The sequence below is a fragment of the Rhododendron vialii genome, chromosome 4a, assembly GCF_030253575.1.
Source record: "Rhododendron vialii isolate Sample 1 chromosome 4a, ASM3025357v1".
NCBI lineage: Eukaryota > Viridiplantae > Streptophyta > Magnoliopsida > Ericales > Ericaceae > Rhododendron > Rhododendron vialii.
In genome coordinates, this window is record NC_080560.1 from 3,189,926 (window position 1) to 3,214,632 (window position 24,707).

The following is a 24,707-nucleotide window of genomic DNA, read 5'->3' on the forward strand; positions in this document are numbered from 1 at the left end:
TTAGGCTTTTTGGTTTTTGTTCATATTTGAATTTTTTTCGTATTTGCTAGTTTTGCGTTAAATTTTTGTGGATTTTTGATTTGTCTCGACGAAAGGAATCAAAAGAGTATAAAATTATTATTTTTACCAAAAATATTGAATTTCTCAAAATATTTGGTAAAAGTCTTAATTTTTTACTTTTTTCAATTCATCTTATCGAGATGAACCAATAATTCACAAAAACTTGACAGAAAATTAACAAATATGAATCCTTTTAAATAAGGGCAAAATTTCAAAGTGAAACGAGCACAAAATGTAGAGATGTTTGTATTTTATATTTTATAAATGAGAGAGGTAAAGAGTCTGGTGAGGATAGTATATGTATTGTAAAAAGTATAATACAATGACATCACCTTCTCCATCCATTTTCTAACGGGCAGGTAACAGTGGGAGGGTCCCTTCGTATTGTCAGGTAAAGAAGGGGAGGACAATGTCATTTCAGAAACCTCAGGGGAGGTCAGTGAAATTTGCCCTTAATATTCTTTATACTCTTCAAGTCTCATGTCTGCGGACTGGAGACTGTTCTCTGCAGCTTCATGCTACCCAGTATGCTGCGTAGCTTCCGGCGAGGCTTTCCGGCATCGGTTCGGCTATCGGTGGCGTTCACCGCGTAGAGCTCGTCGAGTTCTACAAGTGCACCCAAAAATCAGCTCGATCAAATATCGTTAAGTGTCTCATTGGAACATATATAACTTGAAAAAAAATAGATTTAGTGGTTTTGATCCAGTGTTTCATATCAATTAGAATTCATTTTTTTCAAGTTATATATGTTCCGATGATGTACTTAACGATATTTGATCGAGCTTATTTTTGGTGCACATGTATAACTCAACGAGCTCTACGCGGTGAACGTCTCTGATCGTTAGAACGATGCAGGAAAGCCTCACCAAAAGTTACGCAGCACGCTGTGCAACATGAAACTGCACAACACAATCCCTCGGTCCTAGGACAGTGTCTAGTTGTCTTTTTAAGACTTTTCGACGGAGTGCTTTACCTTTCGGGCACAATGTAATGCGTCATCAATATTGCGGAGTACAATACGTCTCATCATGTCTCATCATGGAGTATACACCCTACCAAAACCAAATGCCAAAAAAATAGGCAATCAAAAATAAATACACAAATGATAGATTGCTTTTCTTTCTTTTTTTCGTTTTGAAAGTAGATAGAATGCTTATTGTATTTGATTTCTCGTTCCACCTAGTACTTTGCGGGCCATTGTCGAGGAAGCGGAATCGTTTGTGCCACCCCGCGAAAGGAAGCGACTTTCATGACCTAACCATGTAGATACAAGTCTCAGTCACCAAATCCAGAAAAGGGTCTCCCTGATAACGCGGATTGCCCATCTGGGTCAGGCGGATTTGATCTCATGGAGGCCGAGAACTACTCGGAAGAGTTGGATGTGGCCGTGAGAGTTGTTCACTTGGCCTGTTCTCTGTGTCAGAGAGTGCAAGAGGGTTTGGTTTCTGCGACCAGTGATAATGTTAAGTCCAAGGACGATGATTCGCCTGTCACTGTTGCAGGTATTTGAAAAAAAAATGAGGTTTATTTGTTTCTGTTTTTCCTTTTCCTGAATTGGGCTCTTGATTTTAGTGCTAGAGAGTATGATTTGATTTGGATGTTTGAGATTGATTTGGTTTTGGTTTTTGAGGTTTGAATGATGATATTTTTACTTGTTTCCAATTGGGTATGGTTGGAAATGTCAAATGTGGCAAACGTAAGTATATGTTTCACTCAGTTAAAAATCTTTAACATTATTTTGCTATAAATATAACAACCTCTAGCTTGGATTTCCTTTGCAACATAGAAGCTCAAGTGAAGTTTTAGCTTGTATTGATGATAATGTTCGTCTTAGAGTTTGCACGTGGAAGCAGTACCCCAACTCTTTTGAGAACCAAAGGCTATGTAGCCATTGGAACATCTCAAACAGAGCTTGTGGGGGCGTGATCTCTTCGTGCTCCTTCTGGTGCGGCCACCCCCGAATGTGGGACCGTGAATGCTAACGCCGGTCTTGATGTACCTGCAGAACCGGAGGGGGCTGTTCCTCCGGGAAGAAGCTCCGATGATTAAGTCAGTAGGTGGAGAGAAGAAGTTTAGTAAGAACAATATGTTGGAGAGAAAGAAGTGTTCTTTTAGATTAGATTTTTTGGATCCCCCTCTCAATGGTCATGCTTCTCTATTTATAGGCAAAGAGGTGAAGTGCTGAGCAAGTTGGCCATGCTTTCCACGTGTCACGTTCTGCTCGGTTGGCGCCTTCTAGCAGGGCCAGTTAATGAACACCACTTCCCTAGTCTTTCAGAACCACATGGGTTGATGTCAGAATAGTCACATCGTTCAGAGATGTCACTTCGAATGTCTGAGAGGACAGCTTTCTTATCAGTAGATATTTATGGAAGGTTCCACAATCGTTTAGGTTCGGCGGGACCCTCGTCCGGCATGGGAATTATCCGAGCGCAGGATATCCCGTCCGAAGCACATCCTGGCCGAACAAACGGAAGTTCGTATCTGTGCGCCCGATAAGACCCCGAGCGAACTTATGTGTCGTACGTTCGGATATAGCCTTTATTTGTTCGGTGAAGTACTCGTGGTCCTGTCTATCCTTCGGTCCTGCCGATGTCCAAACTTATTTATAGGTGTACTGTGATAGCTTTTATGATGGGTTAAACAGCGTGTGAACCCTCATCCCCCCTTTTGAACCTTCGGATATTTCGGCCCCCTATAATAGCCCCTCAACTCCCTCTTTCCTTGCTCGGAAATGAAAGAGGAGTTGAATAAGAACCTGGCCGAACGAAGACATAAATCCGAAGAACCATAAGTCCGAAGAGCGATCGACCAGACGAACCGTCAAAGTTGAACGGACAGAAACTATTTGAAACGCTTCGAGATGTGCGCGCAGCCTTTCATTAAATGCTTCTGTAACCGTCGATTTGAAATGATGCCAGGTGTCGAGATTTCACTGGGTAGTGATACTGCACGCTTCAGACCCGCCACGCGTCGTTCATCGAGCGGGACATCAGTCTCCCGCCCAAATCCAACGGTCAGGGTGAGAAACCGCTTCGAATCCTGTACTCAGTATAAAAAGGGCAAGGGGAGGAGAGAGAAAATCACTCTCTCTCTCCATCTCGATCGTATCTCTGTTCAAGCGCCGTTTCAGACCAAAATCGCCAGAAATCTGCAGATTTGAAGGTTTCGATCACAGATTTCTCTTGATTTCTCAGGTATTTCTCGAGTTCTTTCATCCCGTGATATGATTCGTGTGTTTTTTGAGTGTTTTTACCCCCTTTTATTGGCTTTTTCATTTCGTTTGGACTGAAACGATCGCCTGATAACCCAGGTGTTCATGTGTTCTTCCGAACACGTGAACACCTTCAAATCGTGTTCTTCCGAACACGTGAACACCTTCAAACGTGAGGTTTTTCCAAAGGGGCAGTCTTTAAGAAGCTTCACAAGCCCTGTTAAGTTTCTCAATCTCTGTTTCCCAATTGTTTCCCTGAGCGGTATAAGTTCTTCCTTCGGAATTTCTTCCGAGGGGATATCGCTCGGGAAATAACTGAGCAGAGGTGGGATCTCTCCTAACGACACAGAACAACGAACGTAGGCACTTAGATTCCTGGCCGTGCAAATCGCTAACGGTTTTATCCCATGCACTTATCTGTTTCTAGGTATGGAGTCTGCAAAGTCACCTTCTTCGGGCGAATCTTATCGGTCGGTGGATTCCGAAGATTCGGATTTTGGTAGATCCGATCCAGGGTTAGCCGAAGCTATAAGAGATTTCGCCCGAAACTACCGAACGGGATCAAGTGGAAGGATCCCCGAGGGCGTGGAAGGAGTCGACTACCCCGCCATGGTGGCTCCTCTCCGAACGGTGGGGCCGGACCCCGATATTATAGATATAGGTGAGTCGTCATCCGAGAATCCTCATGACGAAGCAGAAGAGGAAGAAGAGGCCGAAAGAGATGACGAAATCGAGTCGAGACCAGGAACTCCACTTGTTTCGTCAGGCCGAGCGGATGAAGGGGCCGGATTTGCTGGGGAATCCTCGTCGCATCCGCCGAAGGTGAAGAGGAAGATCGTCCCGATGGACCCGGATGTGATCCCTGACCGAACGGGGAAGGACCCCTGCCCTTATTTGGAATGCTTCCAAGATAAGACGAGCCTGGACGCCTTCCGAGCCGTTTACGACATCCCCGACGACGTTATCATTTCACTAGTTCGAGGGAACCGAATAAGATATAGTGACGAACATGTCACCGTCCCCTTGATGGCAATCTCAAAAGGGGGCCTTCGGTTCCCGATGCACAGAGTTCTGAGAGAGATACTTCATCGTTTCAATCTCACTCCGTGCCAGCTGAGCGTCAATTCCTACCGCATCATTCACTCGGTAATCGCCCTTGCTGAGGTGAAGATGTTCCGCCTAGAAGCCTTTCATTTTTTTGAAAATTATATGATGTCGAGAAACGTTCGGTACTCTCGATACTACCTCTGCTCCCGGAGGAAGATGCAAAAGATCATTCCCGAGGGCATGTACGACTCGGAGAAATGGGCCTCTGACTACGTCGAGGTTCGAGGAAATTTCCAATTCCCCGAACACGAATACGGTCAGTTTGAAATAGCCACACGCAGAGGAACGCCGAGTAAGAACACTTGTCTGTTATTTCAAATGTTTATTTCTGTTGCTCTGATTTCAGTTGTCAAAATTTAACTAACGATTTCATGCTTTTCTTCGGCAGATACCACCAAGATCAACAAGGTACTGTTAAGGGCGGCCAAAGGTTGCGGTCTTGCCGACTCCCTGCTCACTATCCCAGCGGAGGAAAGAGACGCCTCAACCATCCTCAAATATACAGCTACCTACGGCGGTCGGATCCGACGAAAGGTAACTGACGAGCCTGAGCAGTCCGAGGACATCCCACAAGAGCTCCAACCGAGCTTCGACAAACCCCTCCGAGGGTCAATCCGACTTCCGACTGAAGAAGAGCCTTTCCTTGAACAACAAGAAGTTATGCCTCCGAGAAATATCAAGGAAGTTCTCCAGAAGAAGCTGGAGGAAAAAGAGAGGGAGAAGGCCCGACTGCAGAAGGCTGGAGGTGCAGCCGCTTCGGGCTCGGTCCCGAGCAAGAAAGTCCCACCTCCCCCACCCTCTAAAAAGCGACCACTGAGTGCTCCTCCTTCCCCGAAGGAACCACCTGCGAGCAAGAGGGTGAGGGCGGCCACTAAGGGAAAGGGCCAAGAAGTGGAGCACCCGAAGGAAGCCGCCGCAGAAGGAGAAGGGAGGGTGACTGCCGTCGACCTTGACACCCCATGGGTGCCAAGCTTCATCACACCCGGCAAGAAGCAGGTTCTCAAATCGGATAGCCTGAGGGAGGATCCCTCCCTGGCTTTCACTCTCCACTCGGGGCTAGCTTTGCCGAGGGATGTACAGAATCCCCCCTCTCTGAAAGCAGCCCTGAGTGAATACTACTATCACGTAGGAAGGGTAAGTAAATGCTTTTACACTTGCAAATTTGTTTTGTTTTTGCACAAATGCCTTATTTCGTCGGAATGACTTTCGTTTTGCTTTGTTTACAGGCCACCCAGTCCATAATGAGTGCCCAGCTTCATCTCACCGAATATGACAAGAAGTCAAAACTGCAAAAGCAGTCGGTGGAATACAACAAGGCCCTGGCCGAGGAGTACAAGAAGGGCTTGGAGCAATCCGAGCTCGTGAGGCAAAGCCTCGAGGTCCAGGTCGCCAATCAAAACGACCTCATCAAGGGGCTGCAGGAGTCTACCGAGCAGACCAGAGCCGAGGGAAAAGATGAGGGGCTGGCCGAGGGGAGAGCCTTGGGGAGGGAAGAAATGAAGAAGGAGATGGAGAAAGAGGTGCAGGGGCAGTACGAGAAAGGATACGCCCAGGCCGAAGAAGACGTAACCGATCAAATCCTTGAAGTGCAGGATGAGATGAAGGAGGCCCAGCACAAAGAGAGCTTTATGCTCGACTACAACATGGGTCTCGACGATGCAGGCGTTGAAGCTGGCGACGAAAGGAGGAGTCTGGTGGAAATACCACCCTTCGCCCCTGCCGAAGTTACAGCAGAGGAGACAACAGCTGATGCTGTCGACTCGACCACTCTACCAGCCCCAGCCGACGCTCCAATCCCACCGGCCCAAACCGACGCTCCAACCCCATCAGCCCCAGCCGACGCTGCAGCGGATTAGATTTGTTCTTGTTTAGTTCTGTGTTTTTTTTTGTTTGTTTTTTTTTTTTGTTGCATATTTTTGAATATGGTTGGCTCCGAACAATGGGAACCCTGCCGAACATTGAATGTAACTAAAACATGGAGAATTTCTTTTTGAATGACAGTCGTCTATTCGTTCGGTATGGATGTTGTTTCTAAGTATATAAATATTTGCCAAGTCTTTTTATTCGGTATATACATCATATACATCATAACTCAGAAATTTTCGAAGTATTTCCATTCGGAAGGACTGTTTATGTGACTGAAGTTAATAAGAGATGAAGTTAATAAGAGATGAACTCAGGTTTACCCATATAGTAGCCCCCTGCCCTATTGTATTACTAGAGGAATAGAATAAGGCAGTAGGATGGGAAAACTGAACCGAAAGAGTGATCATGGTTGCGAGAGTGTCACCCGAACGAACAAATGGCGTCGAGAACAAACAAATTATCATGGGCTTCGAGAATTTCACCCGAATAAACAAATGGCTTCGAGAACGTAAACCAAACAATCAAACTAGCATGGGCTTCGAGAATTTCACCCGAACAAAAGATGTTACCGGGGCTAGATGAAATACCCCATATACAAGAAAAAATAAAGCAGAATACTGGACGAATTTATATTAAGTGCATAACGCTCAAAGGCGTATGGGCCGAGCAAAAAGTTGTACAAAAGATGCCAACACTAGCCATGGAATTTCCTAAGCTTTTGGGCATTCCATGGATTAGCGATTGGCGTGCCATCCATTTCAGCAAGCTTGTAGACTCCATGCCCGATCTTCTCAACCACTCGGTAAGGTCCTTCATAGGGGTCTTTCAGCTTGGTCAACTTGGTCGCTTCGGTAACCATCCGAAGGACTAAGTCCCCGACGTTGAATGGTCGAGCACGAACATTGCGGTTGTAGCCCCTTGCAACTTCTTGCTGGTACGCGGCGTGCCGAAGGTTAGCATTGTCACGTAGTTCTTCGGCTAAATCTAACTCGGTACCCACAAAAGCACTGTTGTCGATAGGGTTAAAATTCTCCGTCCGAACTGTAGGGATCATAGTAGATAAAGGGAGGACAGCCTCCATACCGTAGGCCATAGCGAACGGAGTACGGCCGGTGGACCGCCGAGGTGTTGTTCGATAGGCCCACAAGACGTGTGGAAGCTCTTCCACCCACTTACCGAGCTTTCGATCCAGACGGCGCTTCAGCCCCCGAGTGATTGTCTTGTTCGATGCTTCGGCTTGTCCATTACCTTGAGGATATGCCACCGAGGAATTTTGGATGGTAATGTGGCGCTTCGCATAAAAAGCTTTGAGAGCGGAGGCAACAAATTGGGAGCCATTATCAGAAAGGATGGCGTACGGTACGCCGAACCTGGAGATAATGTGCTTCCAAATAAAGCGTTCCACGTCCCCGGCGGTGGTCTTGATCATGGGGGAAGCTTCTACCCACTTGGTGAACAAATCTGTGGCAGTGAGCATGTACTCAAATCCTCCAGGCGCCTTCGGCATCTTGCCAACTATGTCAAAAGCCCAAACCGCAAACGGCCACGGACTGGTGATCATTTTAAGGGGGAATGCAGGTTGGTGGATGAGAGATGCTTGCTTTTGACACCGAACACAGAGCTTTACGTATTCTTCGGATTGTTTGACCATCTTCGGCCACCAATAGCCTTGTGTCAGGGCACGCTGTGCAAGGGACCGTCCTCCTGAGTGAGCCCCACAGCTACCCGAATGAAGTTCCTCCAGAACGGCTGGCACAAGGTCGTCGTGGACGACACGCAGATCGGGGCCAGTGAAAGTCCGTCGGTAGAGATTGTCATTCGGTCCCAAGAAAAAATTGGCGGCTCGGCAACGGATTTTGTACGCTTCGCGCTTGTTCGTCGGTAGGACTTGATTCTTCAGGTAAGCAACCACAGAATCCAGCTGGCTTGGGCCGAGGGCGATGGCCATAACCCATTCAGACGGCTTTTCGAAGCTCGGTTTGGGGACCTCGTCAAAGGTGATGGTGCGACTACCCGAGGTCTTGTAGACTGAAGCAAGACCTGCAAGGGCGTCAGCATGGGCGTTATGCTCCCGAGCGATCCACTCCACTTCTACGCGTCCAAATCTTCCGAACAAAGCTAAGACGTGGCTCACGTAAGCATTCATACGTTGATCTTTGGCTTGATAATCGTCGTTTAAATGCCCCACGATGAGCTGAGAGTCACAAAAGACATGAACCGAATCCGCATCCAGCCGAAGAGCAAGTTGGAGGCCTGCAATTAGAGCTTCATATTCCGCCTCGTTGTTCGTCGCCGTGTACCCAATTGAAACCACGCTTTCATGAACAGTCCCGCTGGGTGAGACAAGGACGATGCCTGCACCAGCTCCATGAACATTAGAAGCTCCATCGACGGTCAATCGCCAAGCGTCGCCGGAGAAGAGCTTCCATTGTCGTTTGGGTTTCTTGCGTCCGAAGGAATACCGAGCACGGAGTGGTTCGGTTTGACAGACGGACGTCCCTTCCAAAACCTCTTCTTCTTGAATCCGAGCTTCATCAGTAGCGGTTGCCAGGGCATTGGCCTCGTCTAGTAAGCCGGGAGTGAGTTCGGCAAAGAAGTCGGCCAAGACTTGCCCTTTGATAGCTGTCTGAGGCTCGAATTGGATGTCGAAGTTGGCCAAGTCTTGAGAGAATTTCAGGATTCGGCTCGACGTGTCCGTTTTCCGAAGAACAGCTTTGAGAGGAAACTCAGTGAGGACCACAATCCTATGGGATTGAAAGTAGGGCAGGAGGCTCGTTTTAGCAGAAACGAGAGCCAATGCTAACTTTTCCATAGGCAGATACCTCGTCTGAGAATCCGTCATCGTTTTACTGGAATAGAAGATCGGTTGATGGTCCATCCCCTCTCTCCGAACAAGAACCGCGCTCGTTGCATGGTCGGAAACGGCAAGGTAAAGATAGAGATCTTCATCGGGCAGGGGCTTGACGAGCAAAGGAGCGTGAGATAGGTATTGCTTTAAAGATTGCAGAGCCTGCTCGCACTCCTCTGTCCATACAAATCTACGTCGGCTTGTTGTGATTGCTCGGAAGAATGGGCGGCAGAGATCGCTCGAACGTCGAATGAAACGGTTCAAGGCAGCAACTATCCCCGTGAGCCGCTGTACCTCTTTAATTGTAGTTGGAGCTCGTAGCCTCTGCACAGCCAAAATTTGGGTAGGATCAGCTTCGATTCCTCGGCGACTCACCATGTACCCCAAGAATTTCCCCGAGCTAACGCCGAACGCACACTTCTCGGCATTGAGACGTAGCTTCCTATGTTTTAGAACAGCAAAGACCTCTCCCAGATCCCGAAGGTGATCCCGAGCGAATATGCTTCTGCAAACTAAATCGTCGATATAAGCTTCTACTTTTACGCCGAGCATGCCAGGAAACATCTTCGTTATGGAGCGTTGGAAGGTGGCGCCTGCATTCTTCAGGCCGAACGGGACAACTTTGTAGCAGAAGGTTCCCCGAGGCGAGATGAAAGCCGTTTTTTCCTGATCTTCCGGATCCAAAGCTATTTGATGGTAGCCCCGATACGCGTCCATGAAGCTTAAGCGCTCGCATCCTGCCGTTGCGTCTACCATCTGCTCGATCCGAGGAAGTGGAAATCGATCCATGGGGCAGGCGTCATTGAGGTTCGTGTAATCGACACAGACCCTTAGTTTCCCATTTTTCTTCGGGACTACCACTGGGTTGGCAAGCCAGGTGGGGTATAGCACTTCCCGAATGACGCCAGCTTCCAACAGTTGATTCACCTCTGCTATCACAGCTTCGGTGTGTGCGGCCGACGAGCGTCGAACTTTTTGCACAACCGGTCGCCTATTCGGATCTACATTCAATGAGTGCATGGCGAACGAAGGATCCACGCCCGGCATGTCTTGTGGTGTCCAAGCAATGACCTCTATGTTTCAAATCAGGAATTGATAGATCTCCTCACGTTCGTCCGTGCTCAATGAACTCCCGATCAGAAAATATCTTCCTTCTTCCCCAGGAATGGAAAAACGTATTAGCTCCTCGGCTGACCGTTGTTCGGCAAGTACACCAACATCCTCAATCACTGGGATAGGAGCGGCAGCCACGCATTGTACCTCCATGCAGCTCTGTTTGTTCGTTACAGTGCTGATGTAGCATTTCTTGGATTGGATTTGATCGCCTCGCAGGCTTTCCTGTCGTCCGTTCCATCCGACGAATTTTACCACCTGGTGATATGTTGAAGCAACCGCTTGCATTTTGTGTAGCCAGGTTCGGCCAAGAATGACGTTGTACGGACTTGGCGAAGCGACCACCACAAATTCGATCTCCAGGATACGTGATCCAGCTCGCACAGGGAGGGTAATCAGGCCGAGTGGCCAAACCGGGGCTCCCGTAAAACTGACAAGGGGAGCTGACGTTGTCCGAAGTTGAGCGGGAGATAATCCGAGGCTCTGATAAGTAGAGAAAAACATGACATCGGCCGAGCTTCCCTGATCTATCAATACCCGTTGTACGGTTGATTTTTCAATGGCAATAGTGACGACGAGGGCATCTGCATGTGGAAGTTGTACTCCTTTTAAGTTGTCGGAAGAAAAAGTTATGATACCGCCGAAGCTCGGATCTTCCCATTTTCGCTTTCCCGAAGCTCCCACGTTGCAAACTGACGCAGAGGCGACAGCCCTGTCAATTTCTGAACGAAGTTCGGCCGCCCTTCCTTCGGATACAAGTCCTTGTATTACGCTTACGAGATTGCCAACAAGAGGGGGAGGTGGAGGAAGTGGATTTTGCTGAACGTCGATCCACTGATTGAGGTGACCGGCAGCTGCTAACTCTTCTAGATACCTTTTGAAAGGTGGGCATTGCGTGGTGTAATGGCCAAGTTCCTTATGATACGTGCACATCCCCGGTCCGCTCCCGACGGTGCCTAAGAGTACCGTTGGCCAAACAAAGAACGGCAATTTGCCAATGATGTTAAGAAGTTTATAAATAGGTTCAGTGAATACCGTACGTTCGGCGACGTATTCGTCCGGTCGGGGTTCTCTTTTCGTTTGTGTCCAGGATTGTGGCTGAGGGTGCTGCGGGGGTCGGCCCTTGTTGTTCGATTTGTTCGAGGCCTGGCCCGAGCTACCCTGGCTCCCTTGCCCTTGGCGAACGTTCGATACCTGCTTCTTCGGCCCTATCGTCTTGGCAGGTTCAGCCTTTGATGTATGTCGCTCGGCCATTGCTTCTTCGTGAACGCAATCTTTCTCGATTATTGTCATGAGCTCCCCCATTGTCTTAGGTGGATTTCGTGAGAGGTCACGAAACATTGCTGAGGTTGGGTCCAATCCATTCATGAAAGACTCGGCTGCTACCCCTTGATCACAGTCGGGAATAAGGTTATAGACTTCCCAGTAACGCTCGGTATAGAGTCGCAGTGTTTCTCCCGCCGTTCTTCGTATGTTCACCAGCATCGATAATGTCTTCGGTTGAATGTTGCTGGTGACGAAGCGTTTGCTAAACTCCAATTCTAGCTCGTTAAAGCAAGAAATGGATTTGGGCTTCAACTGGTTGTACCATAACATGATCGGTTCACTGAGAGTGAGCGGGAAGATTTTACACATAAGAGCGTCAGAAAAGTTATGGAGGCTCATGGTTTGCCTGAAGCGACAAACGAACGCGACTGCGTCTTCTTTTGCCTCATAGCACTTCAGCTTCGGCATGACGAATCTGTCTGGCGGCCGCTCTTGTTGAATAGCATCCACGAAGGGGGAAGCCTTTGCCTTCCCGAGCTTCGAATTGTCTTCGGCCTGCCCTTCGGCTGCGATCTGTGTGGCGACAGGGGGAAGAACATCAGTATGCCGCTCCGGAGTCTTTCTTCTTTCCCGCCGACGGTGCCCCTCTTTTTCCCTCGGTCGTGGAGCAGCTAGCATTAAGGGCGCCTGTGCCTCCCTCAAGCTCGTCAATGGGGCGTGCCGAGGTTGAAGAGCCGGGTCGATGGGTTGGTACACGGTTGGCAGGCCCGTGAATTGATCATAGAGGACAATCGTATTATCGTGCTCCGAACGGTTTCCTCTGCTTTCTGTTCGGTGTCGACTGCCAGAGTTGGCGGAGTGTCGCCCATCGTGACGTTCGGAATCATGTCGCGATTGAAATGAATATTCCCGGTTGCTACTGGTATGGGGTCGCCGAGGTGGATCATTTAAGTCCACGGGCCTCTTTCCACTTTTCTGACTCATCCTTCGTTCGGAACGGTGTTTTGTTCGGACAGACTCGCCTCCCCTGTTGGTTCCCGCTGTGGAGCCCGTTGCCGAGGATCTAGTACTCTCGGCTCGAATGATGCTTGTCAGCCGAGGTCGTGAAACCCCCTGATCGAGGCGCTCAAAGACAGTTCGTCGTTCGGTAACAGCGAGTTCGGCCGTTTGGGGTGGGCGAGACGGTCGATTTCGTTTGTGGGATCTCTTTGGTTGACTGGGCTCGGCATGATGTTCGTTTGCAGGGGTTACGGTCAACCCCCCGTCCCGCTCCTCTAGCCGTTGTTGCAGCATAGTAATAACCGCTGCCTGACGTTTTTGTTCGGCCAAGGCGATATCCAACTCGGTCGGTGGGAAAGAAAGTTGGCGGGCTACATGTGGAACCGCCCTAGCCGTTTGACGGGGCTCAAGGTTGATAGATCCGTAGCCTTCCAACCCAAGGGTTAAGTTCTCTGGGCCCGGAGGTGGGAGATGTTGAGCCATTTGTTCCGTGCAAATATGAAGAACAAACAGGATCTGAGATGAACAAAGGCCCTCAACGGATTATGAACGCGAAGAACACAAAGAACACCCCGAAAGTTGTTTTCTATTCATCCCCAGCAGAGTCGCCAATTGTGGGGGCGTGATCTCTTCGTGCTCCTTCTGGTGCGGCCACCCCCGAATGTGGGACCGTGAATGCTAACGCCGGTCTTGATGTATCTGCAGAACCGGAGGGGGCTGTTCCTCCGGGAAGAAGCTCCGATGATTAAGTCAGTAGGTGGAGAGAAGAAGTTTAGTAAGAACAATATGTTGGAGAGAAAGAAGTGTTCTTTTAGATTAGATTTTTTGGATCCCCCTCTCAATGGTCATGCTTCTCTATTTATAGGCAAAGAGGTGAAGTGCTGAGCAAGTTGGCCATGCTTTCCACGTGTCACGTTCTGCTCGGTTGGCGCCTTCTAGCAGGGCCAGTTAATGAACACCACTTCCCTAGTCTTTCAGAACCACATGGGTTGATGTCAGAATGGTCACATCGTTCAGAGATGTCACTTCGAATGTCTGAGAGGACAGCTTTCTTATCAGTAGATATTTATGGAAGGTTCCACAATCGTTTAGGTTCGGCGGGACCCTCGTCCGGCATGGGAATTATCCGAGCGCAGGATATCCCGTCCGAAGCACATCCTGGCCGAACAAACGGAAGTTTGTATCTGTGCGCCCGATAAGACCCCGAGCGAACTTATGTGTCGTACGTTCGGATATAGCCTTTATTTGTTCGGTGAAGTACTCGTGGTCCTGTCTATCCTTCGGTCCTGCCGATGTCCAAACTTATTTATAGGTGTACTGTGATAGCTTTTATGATGGGTTAAACAGCGTGTGAACCCTCATCCCCCCTTTTGAACCTTCGGATATTTCGGCCCCCTATAGAGCTCTTGGGTCTTAGTTTTATTTGAGGCATCTGTTGTTAGGCATTTTCTACCTTGTATAGGTTCTTGTATTGTGGGTTTAATCCCAACGTTGTTTGAGTTGGTTGGTTATAAAATTGGACATTTACCAAAAAAAAAAAAAAAAATTGTAAATGCCATTGCTCGTCATATCCTCTCAGTATTGGATTATAATCAAGAGGGTTTGGTTTGTAGTAGCGGTCATCACCTTAAATCCAAGGACGATGATTTGCCCGTTGGTACAGTTTGTTCCTCTTTTCTAAATGGTTACCTGTTGTTCAGAGGATATGCTTTGATTTGAATGTTTGGTGTTTGTATTGCTTCGGGTTTTAGCCTTTAGGTATGAGATGATGTGTTTCACTGGTGTATATGATCTTGTTCTTCTCCCTTTGAAATTGGATATGCTTGGGCAATGTAACAAGCAAAGTCAACTACATTTTGAAACAAGGAATATATTTAATGTAACTAGAAATACATTGACATTATCCATTAATATCGAAGTATTGCAAAGCTCTTGCTTCTATTTCTTTAGCTACTTCATGTGGCCACGAAGGACAGGCTTAACGTTAGTCCTGTTTCTCTTGTCTTTGCCATAGCGTATTTCAATTTTATTTGGCCATTCTTGGGAATTTATGGGTTATTAATTGATTGTGAATTGTTGTAGCCTGTGCAGAATGGCTTAGTTTGATATATTTGGCGAATGAGGTGAGTGGAGTACTGTATTTTGGAGGGTCTCTACTGACTTCGAATTAGTTAGTAGGTATAATGACTCCAAAAGTTCCTATGTTGTATCAGAGGTCTTGTGTGGTCTTGACTCCCCTGGGGCAAGTATATTTCTCTCGCATCATCTGTATCCCTATACATCTCCACATGCTGTAGGGCTGCGCATAGCGGAGCTTATTCAACTTGTTCAAACTGCTTCTGTAACTCACCCAAGCTTGACTTGAGTAGTTTAGGGGATACTTCAGCTACTGCCACATTGGTGTTTGGTTGGATGTCTCCCAAATCCAGTGAACCACCAAGGTAATAGGATTGTGAAAGTGAAATTAGAGACCATTCTTCTAAATCCGTGACTTATTTTAGCTTGTGAATTGGAATTAACTCTGCTTTAAGCGAGACTTAGTATGGTTTCGTTTCTTTTAGATTGAATATTCTCAATCACAGCTTAATATCTAGTTTTCTATCTATTTCAATTATATTTTCCATCAGTGATTAATGTTGGATTAGGTGTACGATAAGGTTTCCTTTGGGTTCATATTGCTTGTTTATGCAAGGTTTTTGGGAGGTCGGTGGGTACGTTCATTATCCAATTCAATAGCTGATACCCACGCATAGAACTTATAGTTAACTTGAATTGGGAAAGATCTGTTTTTCAATACTTCTAGACCGGTAACCATGGTATCTGTTCTGAGCACAAGTTACTGGTTTACTTTCTACAAACTGAGAGCTTCTTCTCTCTTGGTCGGTATCTACTTGGTCTTGTTTAATACTAATGTGAATGTGTATAGGCTTCTGGGCTACTTCGGTTAATCATTTAATGCTTCTTTCTTCATAAACAGATTGGAGTGTGCAAGCAATGGTTAGCTGGATACTATCCGAGCACTTTGGTAGCCAAAACGTGTCCATTGTTGCCGAAGAAGATGTCGAAACTCTTTCCAATCCTGATTCAGCCGGTCTGTTAGACGTGGTAGTAACCACTGTCAACAAATGCTTAGCTGAAGCTCCAAAGTTTGGTCTTAAAAAGCCAGCCAAGACTCTGGGGAATTCCCAAGTTCTTAATGCCATCAGCCGATGCAACTCAAGTGGAGGCCCTAAAGGAAGGCACTGGGTCCTTGACCCTGTTGATGGGACATTAGGGTTTGTCCGTGGGGACCAGTATGCCATTGCTTTAGCCTTGATTGAGGATGGAAAAGTTGTTATTGGAGTTCTTGGGTGCCCTAATTACCCAATGAGGAAGGAATGGCTAAATTACCATCACGAACACTATCGAGCTATGACAGAGTCATTGCTGCCCTCTCCTCATTCTTGGGATGTAGGATGTGTGATGTATACGAGGAGAGGTTGTGGCAAAGCATGGATGCAGCCATTAATCCACGGCGATGAGACGCTTGAGTGGCCAAACTTTGCAAAAAGTATTCAGGTTTCTTCCATTGATGATCCAGCACTGGCGACTTTTTGTGAACCAATGGAGAGAGCGAATTCAAACCACTCCTTCACCGCTGGACTTGCTCACAGCGTTGGGCTTAGGTGTGTTGACATTTCGTCTCACTTTTTACATTTTAGAGGTTTTAACTGTCTACTTGGACAAAAATATGGTAGAATTTTCGATTTAGATTCTACAACTGTTTACTTGGATAATTGAAAGTTTTGGTTTGAATTTTATCGACTTAGATAGAGACTGGACCCGGGACTGGATTGTCATTGGCTGAGAGAGATTAGGTGATTGGATGTGCAAAACAGATCTGCCAAATGAAGAATCAATTTTAACCTATATTCTTAACAGAAGTTTTTTTTTTTTTTTTTAAAAAAAAGCTCTCATTTCCTCAAATTCAAAACAGCATTTCATTCCTTCAGTTCCCTAATTAAGCTGTGTAGATGTTTTGGTTTCAGTTTAACGTCAGTAGAAGTTTAGATATTGCGAGCTGGGATTTATTTGTAAATAGTCTTGCTCCACGCCTTGCTTTTGAATTTACTTGGTGAGGTTGAGAAGCCTTTCCAAAGATGCAGCAACCTTATTGTTGTCTAATGTCATTTTACTGCTTTCACTTGTTAACTGTAGAATATGGTTAGGGAAGTGATATGCACACTCCGTTTTAAGCCTCTCATTGTCACTCATTTCCTTGTCTTTTAGCCATTCAAATTCTATGTTTTCCTTTTGGCCTCTCATTAGGTGCTAAAAGTTTAAGTGCTATTTCCCATTGTCCATTCAAAAGTTGTTTCTTATCGCCCGTGACTGTCTATACCTTCAGGCCCTTTCATAGTTCATAGTCAGACACATTAACAATGATATATTTCTGCTTGGGCTGGTGATGGCAGAAAGAAGCCCTTGCGTGTTTATAGCATGGTGAAATACGCAGCCATAGCTCGGGGAGATGCTGAAATTTTCATGAAGTTTGCAACAGCTGGATACAAAGAGAAGATATGGGACCACGCTGCTGGTGTTCTCATTGTTGAAGAGGCTGGGGGTGTGGTGACCGATGCAGGGGGACGCCCTCTGGACTTCTCAAAGGGAATGTACCTTGAAGGCCTCGATCGTGGCATCATTGCTTGTTGCGGGGTACCATTACATGATAAAATCGTCGGTGCAATTTTTGCGAGTTGGGATTCTTCTAACCTCTAAGGGCCTGATAAGTATGAAGACATTTTGATATGCGTCCATACCGCACTGAGTTGTGACATCTTAATGGCGACTGACTGAGGATTATGAGAGCCCTAACCCACCATCTGCTCATTTTTCTGGCAGCAGGCGTAGTCTGAGTAATGGTATAGCTTCAGTTTTTGCCGTTTAGTTGTTTCGCATGTCTAGATGTGACTTGCGGAACAGTGGTGGATCCTCGATTTCTTCATTGTTATGTTGGTTATGTGACCATAAGCTGATATCTTGTAAGGACATGGTGCAGCATTTTGATGCACACCATTCTGCAACTAATTCGTGTATTGAAATAGAAATCTCGAAATCAGAGAAAGCGGTTTGTGCTCAAGCATACGTTTTTTAGATTGAGCTGATTAGGTACCATATATGGTTCCGAAGGTTTTTGAATGCAGAACGCAAACGTAGTGGGCAGAGATATTTATCCCCTCTTTTTATGAAGCGGTTGATTTTCGTGACTCAAAATCAACCCCCTTGTCAACTAGGGGTACATGGGACTTTTCATAACCAGTGATTCACACTAGATTTTCCTTTCGTTGTGCTTCTTTCTGGAACTAAATGTAGAGGTTGCGAAGATGGAAGACATGAGAGATAAGTATCAGCATATGGAGGTAAGATTATTCAGTGCTCCTGGGTCCAACACTTTCTCTTAGCCACATTTCTGCCACGCTCTTTGTGTCTTGATGGAACTGTGTATGGATCTCACACAGAACACTAGCGAGTGCTGGTGTATGATGACTAAAAGTTAACTTCTCGTATCGAATGAGTCGTGCAATCCCGGGATTGTGTAGGTTAGCAATACATGTGAATATCACACTAACTTGTGACTTGGAAGGGGGAGGTAGAAGAACCAAGGGATGGTGTTGTGCGGGTGGTGCACAGGATCGTGTTGTGTACCATCCGAGCTGTCCATTCAACAATTCCAATCCATTTGTTTTGGAAACGCTTTTCAGGTTTTTTTTTTTGGGTGTTTGGTGAGATGGAAAATGAATTTTGACAAAAGAAAGTTTTCATGCTCAACCAAGTTGGCATTGACAAAAAACGCTTTCCAAAACATTACTCAGTAGTACTGTTGCTTCACGGCTATCACTAACCACAACCGTCAACCCAATACCCATCACCGTGGTCAAAGGCCAAGGGGGCGTAAATGACCCGAATTTTAGAATGTCCAGAGTAGTCGGTTAAGTTTTTGGCGAACTCAAGGCTCGAGCTCAAACTCATTGAAAATTTGACAAACCGAGCTCTAGCCAAGCTTACCTAGGTTTGAGTCGAATTCGAGCTCATTCACGAGCTTAACAATCCAAAAACTTTGAGGTACCGTTACTGCACGACTGTACCTAAACCACACCCATCAATCTAACAAGCCACGAACAAAACCTTCCCAGCCTAAATTGTTCAGGTTAAGCATATCCCCATTACTAACCCCACTAATGAGATTTACAGTGTGAACACAAGAATCAAACAACTTCACTGTGCGATTCCCATTTCGAAACTGAAGTTCTCTCTCCAAGAAAATTGAAGACTTCTAAACGTACTTATAGTACTAAAAATAATATAATACTATAGTCCTTTGTGTACTCCAGAATTTCATGTCAAATACTAACTCTGTGTGCGCGCGCGCGGAATCGAGTGTGGCTCACTGGTTTCCGTGTTGATTATTCAAAGACACTGCGTAAAAATTCTCCTACGATGCCGGTGTTATTTGACTAGTTAATCTTATACTCACTACTCAATAACGTCATGTTATTCATAGTCCCAAAATGGGTTTGGTCATGTGGGTACGAGAAAGCAATTGAAGGGTTTGTCCCCAACAAGTCGCAAGTTCGAATTCCATGAAGGCTAAACATTCGAAACCTTGGGGCTACTGAAAATTTGTCCGGTCGTTAACTTCAAGACCTCGAAATTAGTCGAGGCGCGTGCAAATTATCGAAGATGCGGCTATCAAACGAAAACCCCTTCTTGCTATTCAGTGGTTTGCATTTCAAAAACAGGAAGCTTCCCCTAGATATCGAGAGAGGGTCAACGAAAGGGTCCCTGTTCTGAATTATTAAAAGGGTTAGGCCGTTCCTTTTTGGGCCCTTGCACTCCGTTTGAGAGCCTCACATCCTGTCTCCTCTGGTCCACATTTAGAATTATTGTTCAATAAAACTTTTTTTTTTTTGCATTTATTTTTTGTTTTTTGTTTTCGCAAGTAAAAGAAGCATTTTTTTTGTCACAACGATAACAGGTAATATTATAGATTCAAGAGAAAACTCTATTTCTAAACAAGGGATCAAGAAACCAAATAGTAGAGAACTCAGTTGAAAGACTACACCAAACTCTAACTAAACCCATCGCTCCAAACAAACGGAGCACTGCAGAAAATAACCAAAAACACCCACATAGGGGTGATAGAAGCCCTACAAATAGGAGAAATCTCACATAGCCACAGGGGATACCAAAGAAAAGAACCAGAAAAAAGAAAAAAACCGGTAACGAAACCGGACAGAGTCTATCGTACCGGAGCAGACTTCAGCCACCCACCTAGATCTCCCACTTTGGTGGGAGGAGGATGCCTCCGGCAATCACGATCTGCAAGCCATTACATCCAAAAGACATCGGACTGCACGCGCGGAAGAGGCAGAGGAGGGGCGGCGGATGGTGGTTTGGAGAGGTGGATCAATTCTGGATCGGCAAACTCTGGATCAATTCTTCCACATTAGATGCATGATGAAGTGGCTTAGCTGTGACAACTGATCATAGGACTGTAGAGTAGTAGTGATATTTACTATATCTTTTCTTGATTGAAATACCTTAATATTGTCCTTTAACAACTATTTTCCTACTGAAACATCGTGTCTTGCTACCCAATTATAAGACTTTAGACCCAGTTTGGGGAATGTTCTTATTTTTTAATTACTTACTTTTAGTTATACGAGACTGGTCATTCTCTCATAATAATACAATAGACTTCACCTTTAATTCAAAAAATAAATTTTCAAATAAGTCTTATTTTTAGTTATTCGGGTTCTTTTTCCGTACCTATAATAAAACCGAGGAAGCAATTTTCATTCGTCATTTGCAGAATGGAAATCGGTCTTAAATCTAGTTTTACTTGAACACTCAGGTAAAGTTAAATGCAGTTAACGACGTTAATTACAATTACACTAATCTCCCATATAGGCAAGTGGGAGATTGGGCTACTGTTTTAGCCTATTTCTAGATTTTCATCAAAATCTTCCGTCTGGGACTCGCATGAACAAATTTATAATTTAAAATCAATTGAGTATAATAATACTGGGATCTACCGTATATAGTTAGCATATAAATATTTAAGTTTTATGGAATATCCTGCATTCTTGTAGAATATTAAATCCTGCATAATAATATTGGAATCAAAGAAATATAGAATAACCTAATGGTCACATTAGAGTAACTGATGGAATCAATCAAGATTGATAACCAAGGAGATCGAATACATTATATAAAGCGTCCGGACATGTGAGATTTATAACATTAAAACATCGGGGCGGTTCCGGGGATACTTAAAAAATCCCTTAAAAAAACCTTTCAAATCTTAATTTCATAGTTCCCGATCAAATTTTAATGATCCGAGCCGCTCAATGTGTTCAGAACGTGATTTTAAGGGTGCTCGAGAGAAACTAGCAAAAAAACTAACCGGGAAGAGCTTGATTTGAGCAGTTTTTTATTGAACCGTTCAATAAAGTTTAATAAAAAACTGTTCGGATGAAGCCCTTCCCGGTCATTTTTTTTGCTGATTTTCCACGGCCACCCTTAAAATCACGTTCTGATTACATTGAGCGGCTCGGATCATCAAAATTCAATCAGGAACTTGGGGGGGGGGGTTTAAGAGTTTTTTTAAGTGTCCCCGAAACCGCCCCGTTAAAACATACGTAGATATGAAGTAAAGTTTATATAAAAGTATTTGAGGCGACGTCCGACATTATTGATGGAGATAATAGAAAATCTACAATATTTGTCACGTTTATGAGTAAAAAAAAGTATGATGAAGACCACCGATGCTTATTAAGAAAATTGAACTTATTAACCAACAGGAAAATAGTGAATTTTCTTTAACAAAATCTTAAAATATTGCAATTACAAAGAGTTGTTCTTAATAATATATGGTGAGGAGTATCGAGCAAGTGCCACGCGTCAAGTGATTATGAATACAAAGATTGAAGATCTCCATTTCATAAGCATGCATTTTTTTTTCCCTCCAATAATAAAAACGATCGAGATGTTTTAGAGCTCACAATGACATGGACAGAATCAAGAGGCACCGGCGGTACCCAAGACCTCCAAATAAATTTTATTGATTATTCAATACGCCAAGGCTATGCTTCTTTTTCACCACACATTCGTAGTGGAGAAAGAGTCTTGGCGATGTCCCGCCTTAAGATAATTTTTGGTAATATTGGTCATTTTATTTTGATTTGTGGTGATGTGGATATTTACCTAATTTTAAAGAGGATGAAAATTAGACACTACTAATACAGCGGATCTGGAGATTAATTACTATTTGGTGGGCTGGGCCACGTGCCCCAACACCCTTATTCACCATATCATATACTGAACCCTGCAGAAAAGTGTGGTGAGGTAGTATTGAACCAGATAAAATAACACGCAACGAACCCACAACTAAATAAAGTAGCTAAATTACAAGACAAATAAACCTCTTCAGACCATACAAGCGCACTTCAAGCTCATGCAAAGAGTTTGGTTACCAGATTTCACCAAGTATAAGGGCGTATGGTGCCCCAAGACCACCAAATAAATTTTCGCGGATCCGAGACGGCCCCATTTCTCAGCACAAGTTGAGCCCGGCCTAGTCCTGCCGTCCTCAGCCGGTCCATTTCGGCCATTTCAGCGTTGTCTCCTTTGTGGGACCCGCTCACTACACTTCTTTTGAACAACGCGGACCGACATGAATTAAATCCTTGATTAGGATATTAATTGACCGTCATTTGACAAAAGTACCCAGAGGAGTTTTGCCGTATCGACATTCTATAGAATGCATTAAACTAATCAAATTCGAGGGTAGTTATGTCTTATTTTTCTTTAAGTATTAGAGAAGTGCACTTAGGCCGCGTTTGATAACAGTGATAGATTGATGGGATTCAGAAGGAGATGAGATTAGGATTGAGATTGATAATAAGAAGGATTGTTAATGAGAAGTGATTGATAATGAGTATGTTTGTTTGTGATGGAATTAGATGATGAGATTATTAATATCATGTTTGTTTGAGATGAGATTAGATAATGTGATTGGATTGATAAAAGAAATTAGTAATAAAAAGGAATTGGTAGTGAGAAGGAGTTGGAATTGAATTATGAATACCAAGTCCCACGGGATATTGCTAATACGCCCTATGGAGCTCACTGCTCATGCCAATAGAGTAATAATCCGGTTATCAAATAAGGGTTTGGAAAACCCTTAAATCGATAGTCCAATCCTAAAGCATAGTCCGGCTATCAAATGGGGCCTTAAATTAGGGAACCAGAGAACCGCTAAAAATCCGGTGATGGGGAATGGTGCATTGAAGTGCTTTACTCAACTACCCATATTAAAATGGGAGAAAAGGAATATATACATTATTTATGATTATGTTCCAAAAAGAGAAAACCAATTTTTTGTCTATAGCTAAGTCACATGATGTGTGTGTGCGCGTAAGCGGGAGCAAAAATATGAAAATGTCTTCTAAAATTATCTCAAAGTACTACAATTCGCGAGAGCGATAATCGAGAGCGCAAGCAAACCTCGGCTCTATACTATAACTTTCCTATTAATGTTCTTTGACAGAAATAACTCTATGGTTATTACCAATTAACATCCCTACGGTTTTACATAAAAATACTAATGACACAAAATAATGGGTTCACATTGACAACCAAATGAACTAGAGCATACGGTAACTCCTCCTTGAACATTTTTTTCCCCCACTCGTTAGATGTCTAGCCTACTCCTAAGAGGGTGGAGAAGGATATCGCTAAAAGGCAAGCGGACGGACCAAGTCCAAAGGACATTAACCGCTATATCAAACACTCGCACTCTTGAGGAGAATCGAACTCTCACACCTTTCATGCGGGAGGAATGAGGAGTACTTCGGATGTTGATCACCACACCAGTCATGCAATTCTGATGCTTCAATCCGAAAATGAAGCTCCCCTGATTTTGCGGAGCCATGCCTATCACACTTTGGTAACTTGCACAAAAGTAAATGGGCTTTCTTTTTCTTGTTTGACCCAAGTTTTATTTGGGTCTCTTTCAAGTAAACTGTTTATCTTTACCATTTTAACCTCATGCGCAAGTGGATACAGGCCTACTTATAAGATAATATAAATACAGATGCATTTAATCAAGCTTAAGCCGAAGTGCTGTTAACATTTACAAAGTTTACTACTACGTTTATCGGGGACCCTGCAGTGCGAATTGGGGTATGGTGACGTGCAGTGGTGTGAGCTCCGAGTCGTCGGATCGTGCATCCGACGGCTCGGAGGTGAGCAACACGGTGTTGTGCACCTCAGTGCGCGATTCAAAATGTACATTACCGATTACACCCTTGCACTACACAGACTATGGTTCCCTACGTTTATATACTTTTTGTCGAATTCATCCGTTTAGGTACAGTATAAGAATATTTTGTCGGTTGGTATATTTGTGCCGAGTTTTCAAATCGCGCACCCCATCCTTTGTTCTGTCCACTTCTCAATCTTCATGTTTGCAACAAAATGTGAAGTTCGCATATGACTTTGGGAAAATGACGGCTAAGGACGTATTTGATAATTAATACCCGTCAATGACATTTTTAGCAGTAATAAATGTTCTTGGCTTGTCCTTGGCGGGCATTATTCAAATCCTAAATCAACTTGCAAAGATATGGTCAATGAGAAAAGAATTTAACTATGGCCTTATCGGGGATGATTCAGTCGAATATGCAATTTAGGATATTACATCGAGCTATTTTAAATAATGTTCATGTTTGTTCGTTAAACCAACGTAATCGACAAATGGACCAAGTTAGATACAGCACGAAAAAAAAGGTTCATGTTTGTCCCTTTCGTATCTATGTCATAATGTTAATGTATATACCCCTAGTATTATTAGAATTTGGCATTTGATCTCTTTTGTAATACTCGTTTTTTCTAGAGTAACGATGGGCACTCAATTTTGAAATACAACTCCATACGAAATCGCGTTCAAAATATCTCGATGCTGATGAATAGACATACAACAAAAACACGATTCCGTCTGAAATTACTCTTTTGTCCACTAGGCCGTTCAAAAATAGAATGTAACTAGTTGAGCAGGGTCATCAGATGCGAATTCACCGTACATAGATGGATATTTTCTTCTTGCACCACCATTCCCGCACTACCGATTCAAATTGTTCAACGCAATCGCTAAACGCCAAGTAATGAAGAACATGGGTTTTTGGCGATTTC

The 24,707-nt window shown here is 44.7% G+C and overlaps 1 protein-coding gene across 2 annotated transcripts; it reads left to right on the forward strand.

Moving 5' to 3' along the window:
• The first annotated feature begins 1,105 nt into the window (after positions 1-1,105).
• LOC131323327 (PAP-specific phosphatase HAL2-like) lies at positions 1,106-17,592 on the forward strand. 2 transcript variants are annotated; one of them, XM_058355059.1, is made up of 3 exons: positions 1,106-1,562; positions 15,451-16,138; positions 16,928-17,592. In XM_058355059.1, the coding sequence occupies exons 1-3, from the start codon at positions 1,409-1,411 to the stop codon at positions 17,229-17,231; spliced, it is 1,146 nt and encodes a 381-aa protein (XP_058211042.1). In that variant the 5' UTR covers positions 1,106-1,408; the 3' UTR covers positions 17,232-17,592. The 2 variants fall into 2 exon arrangements, with proteins under 2 accessions (XP_058211042.1, XP_058211043.1); XM_058355060.1 differs by lacking the exon at positions 1,106-1,562 and adding an exon at positions 14,560-14,914.
• The last annotated feature ends 7,115 nt before the right edge of the window (positions 17,593-24,707 follow it).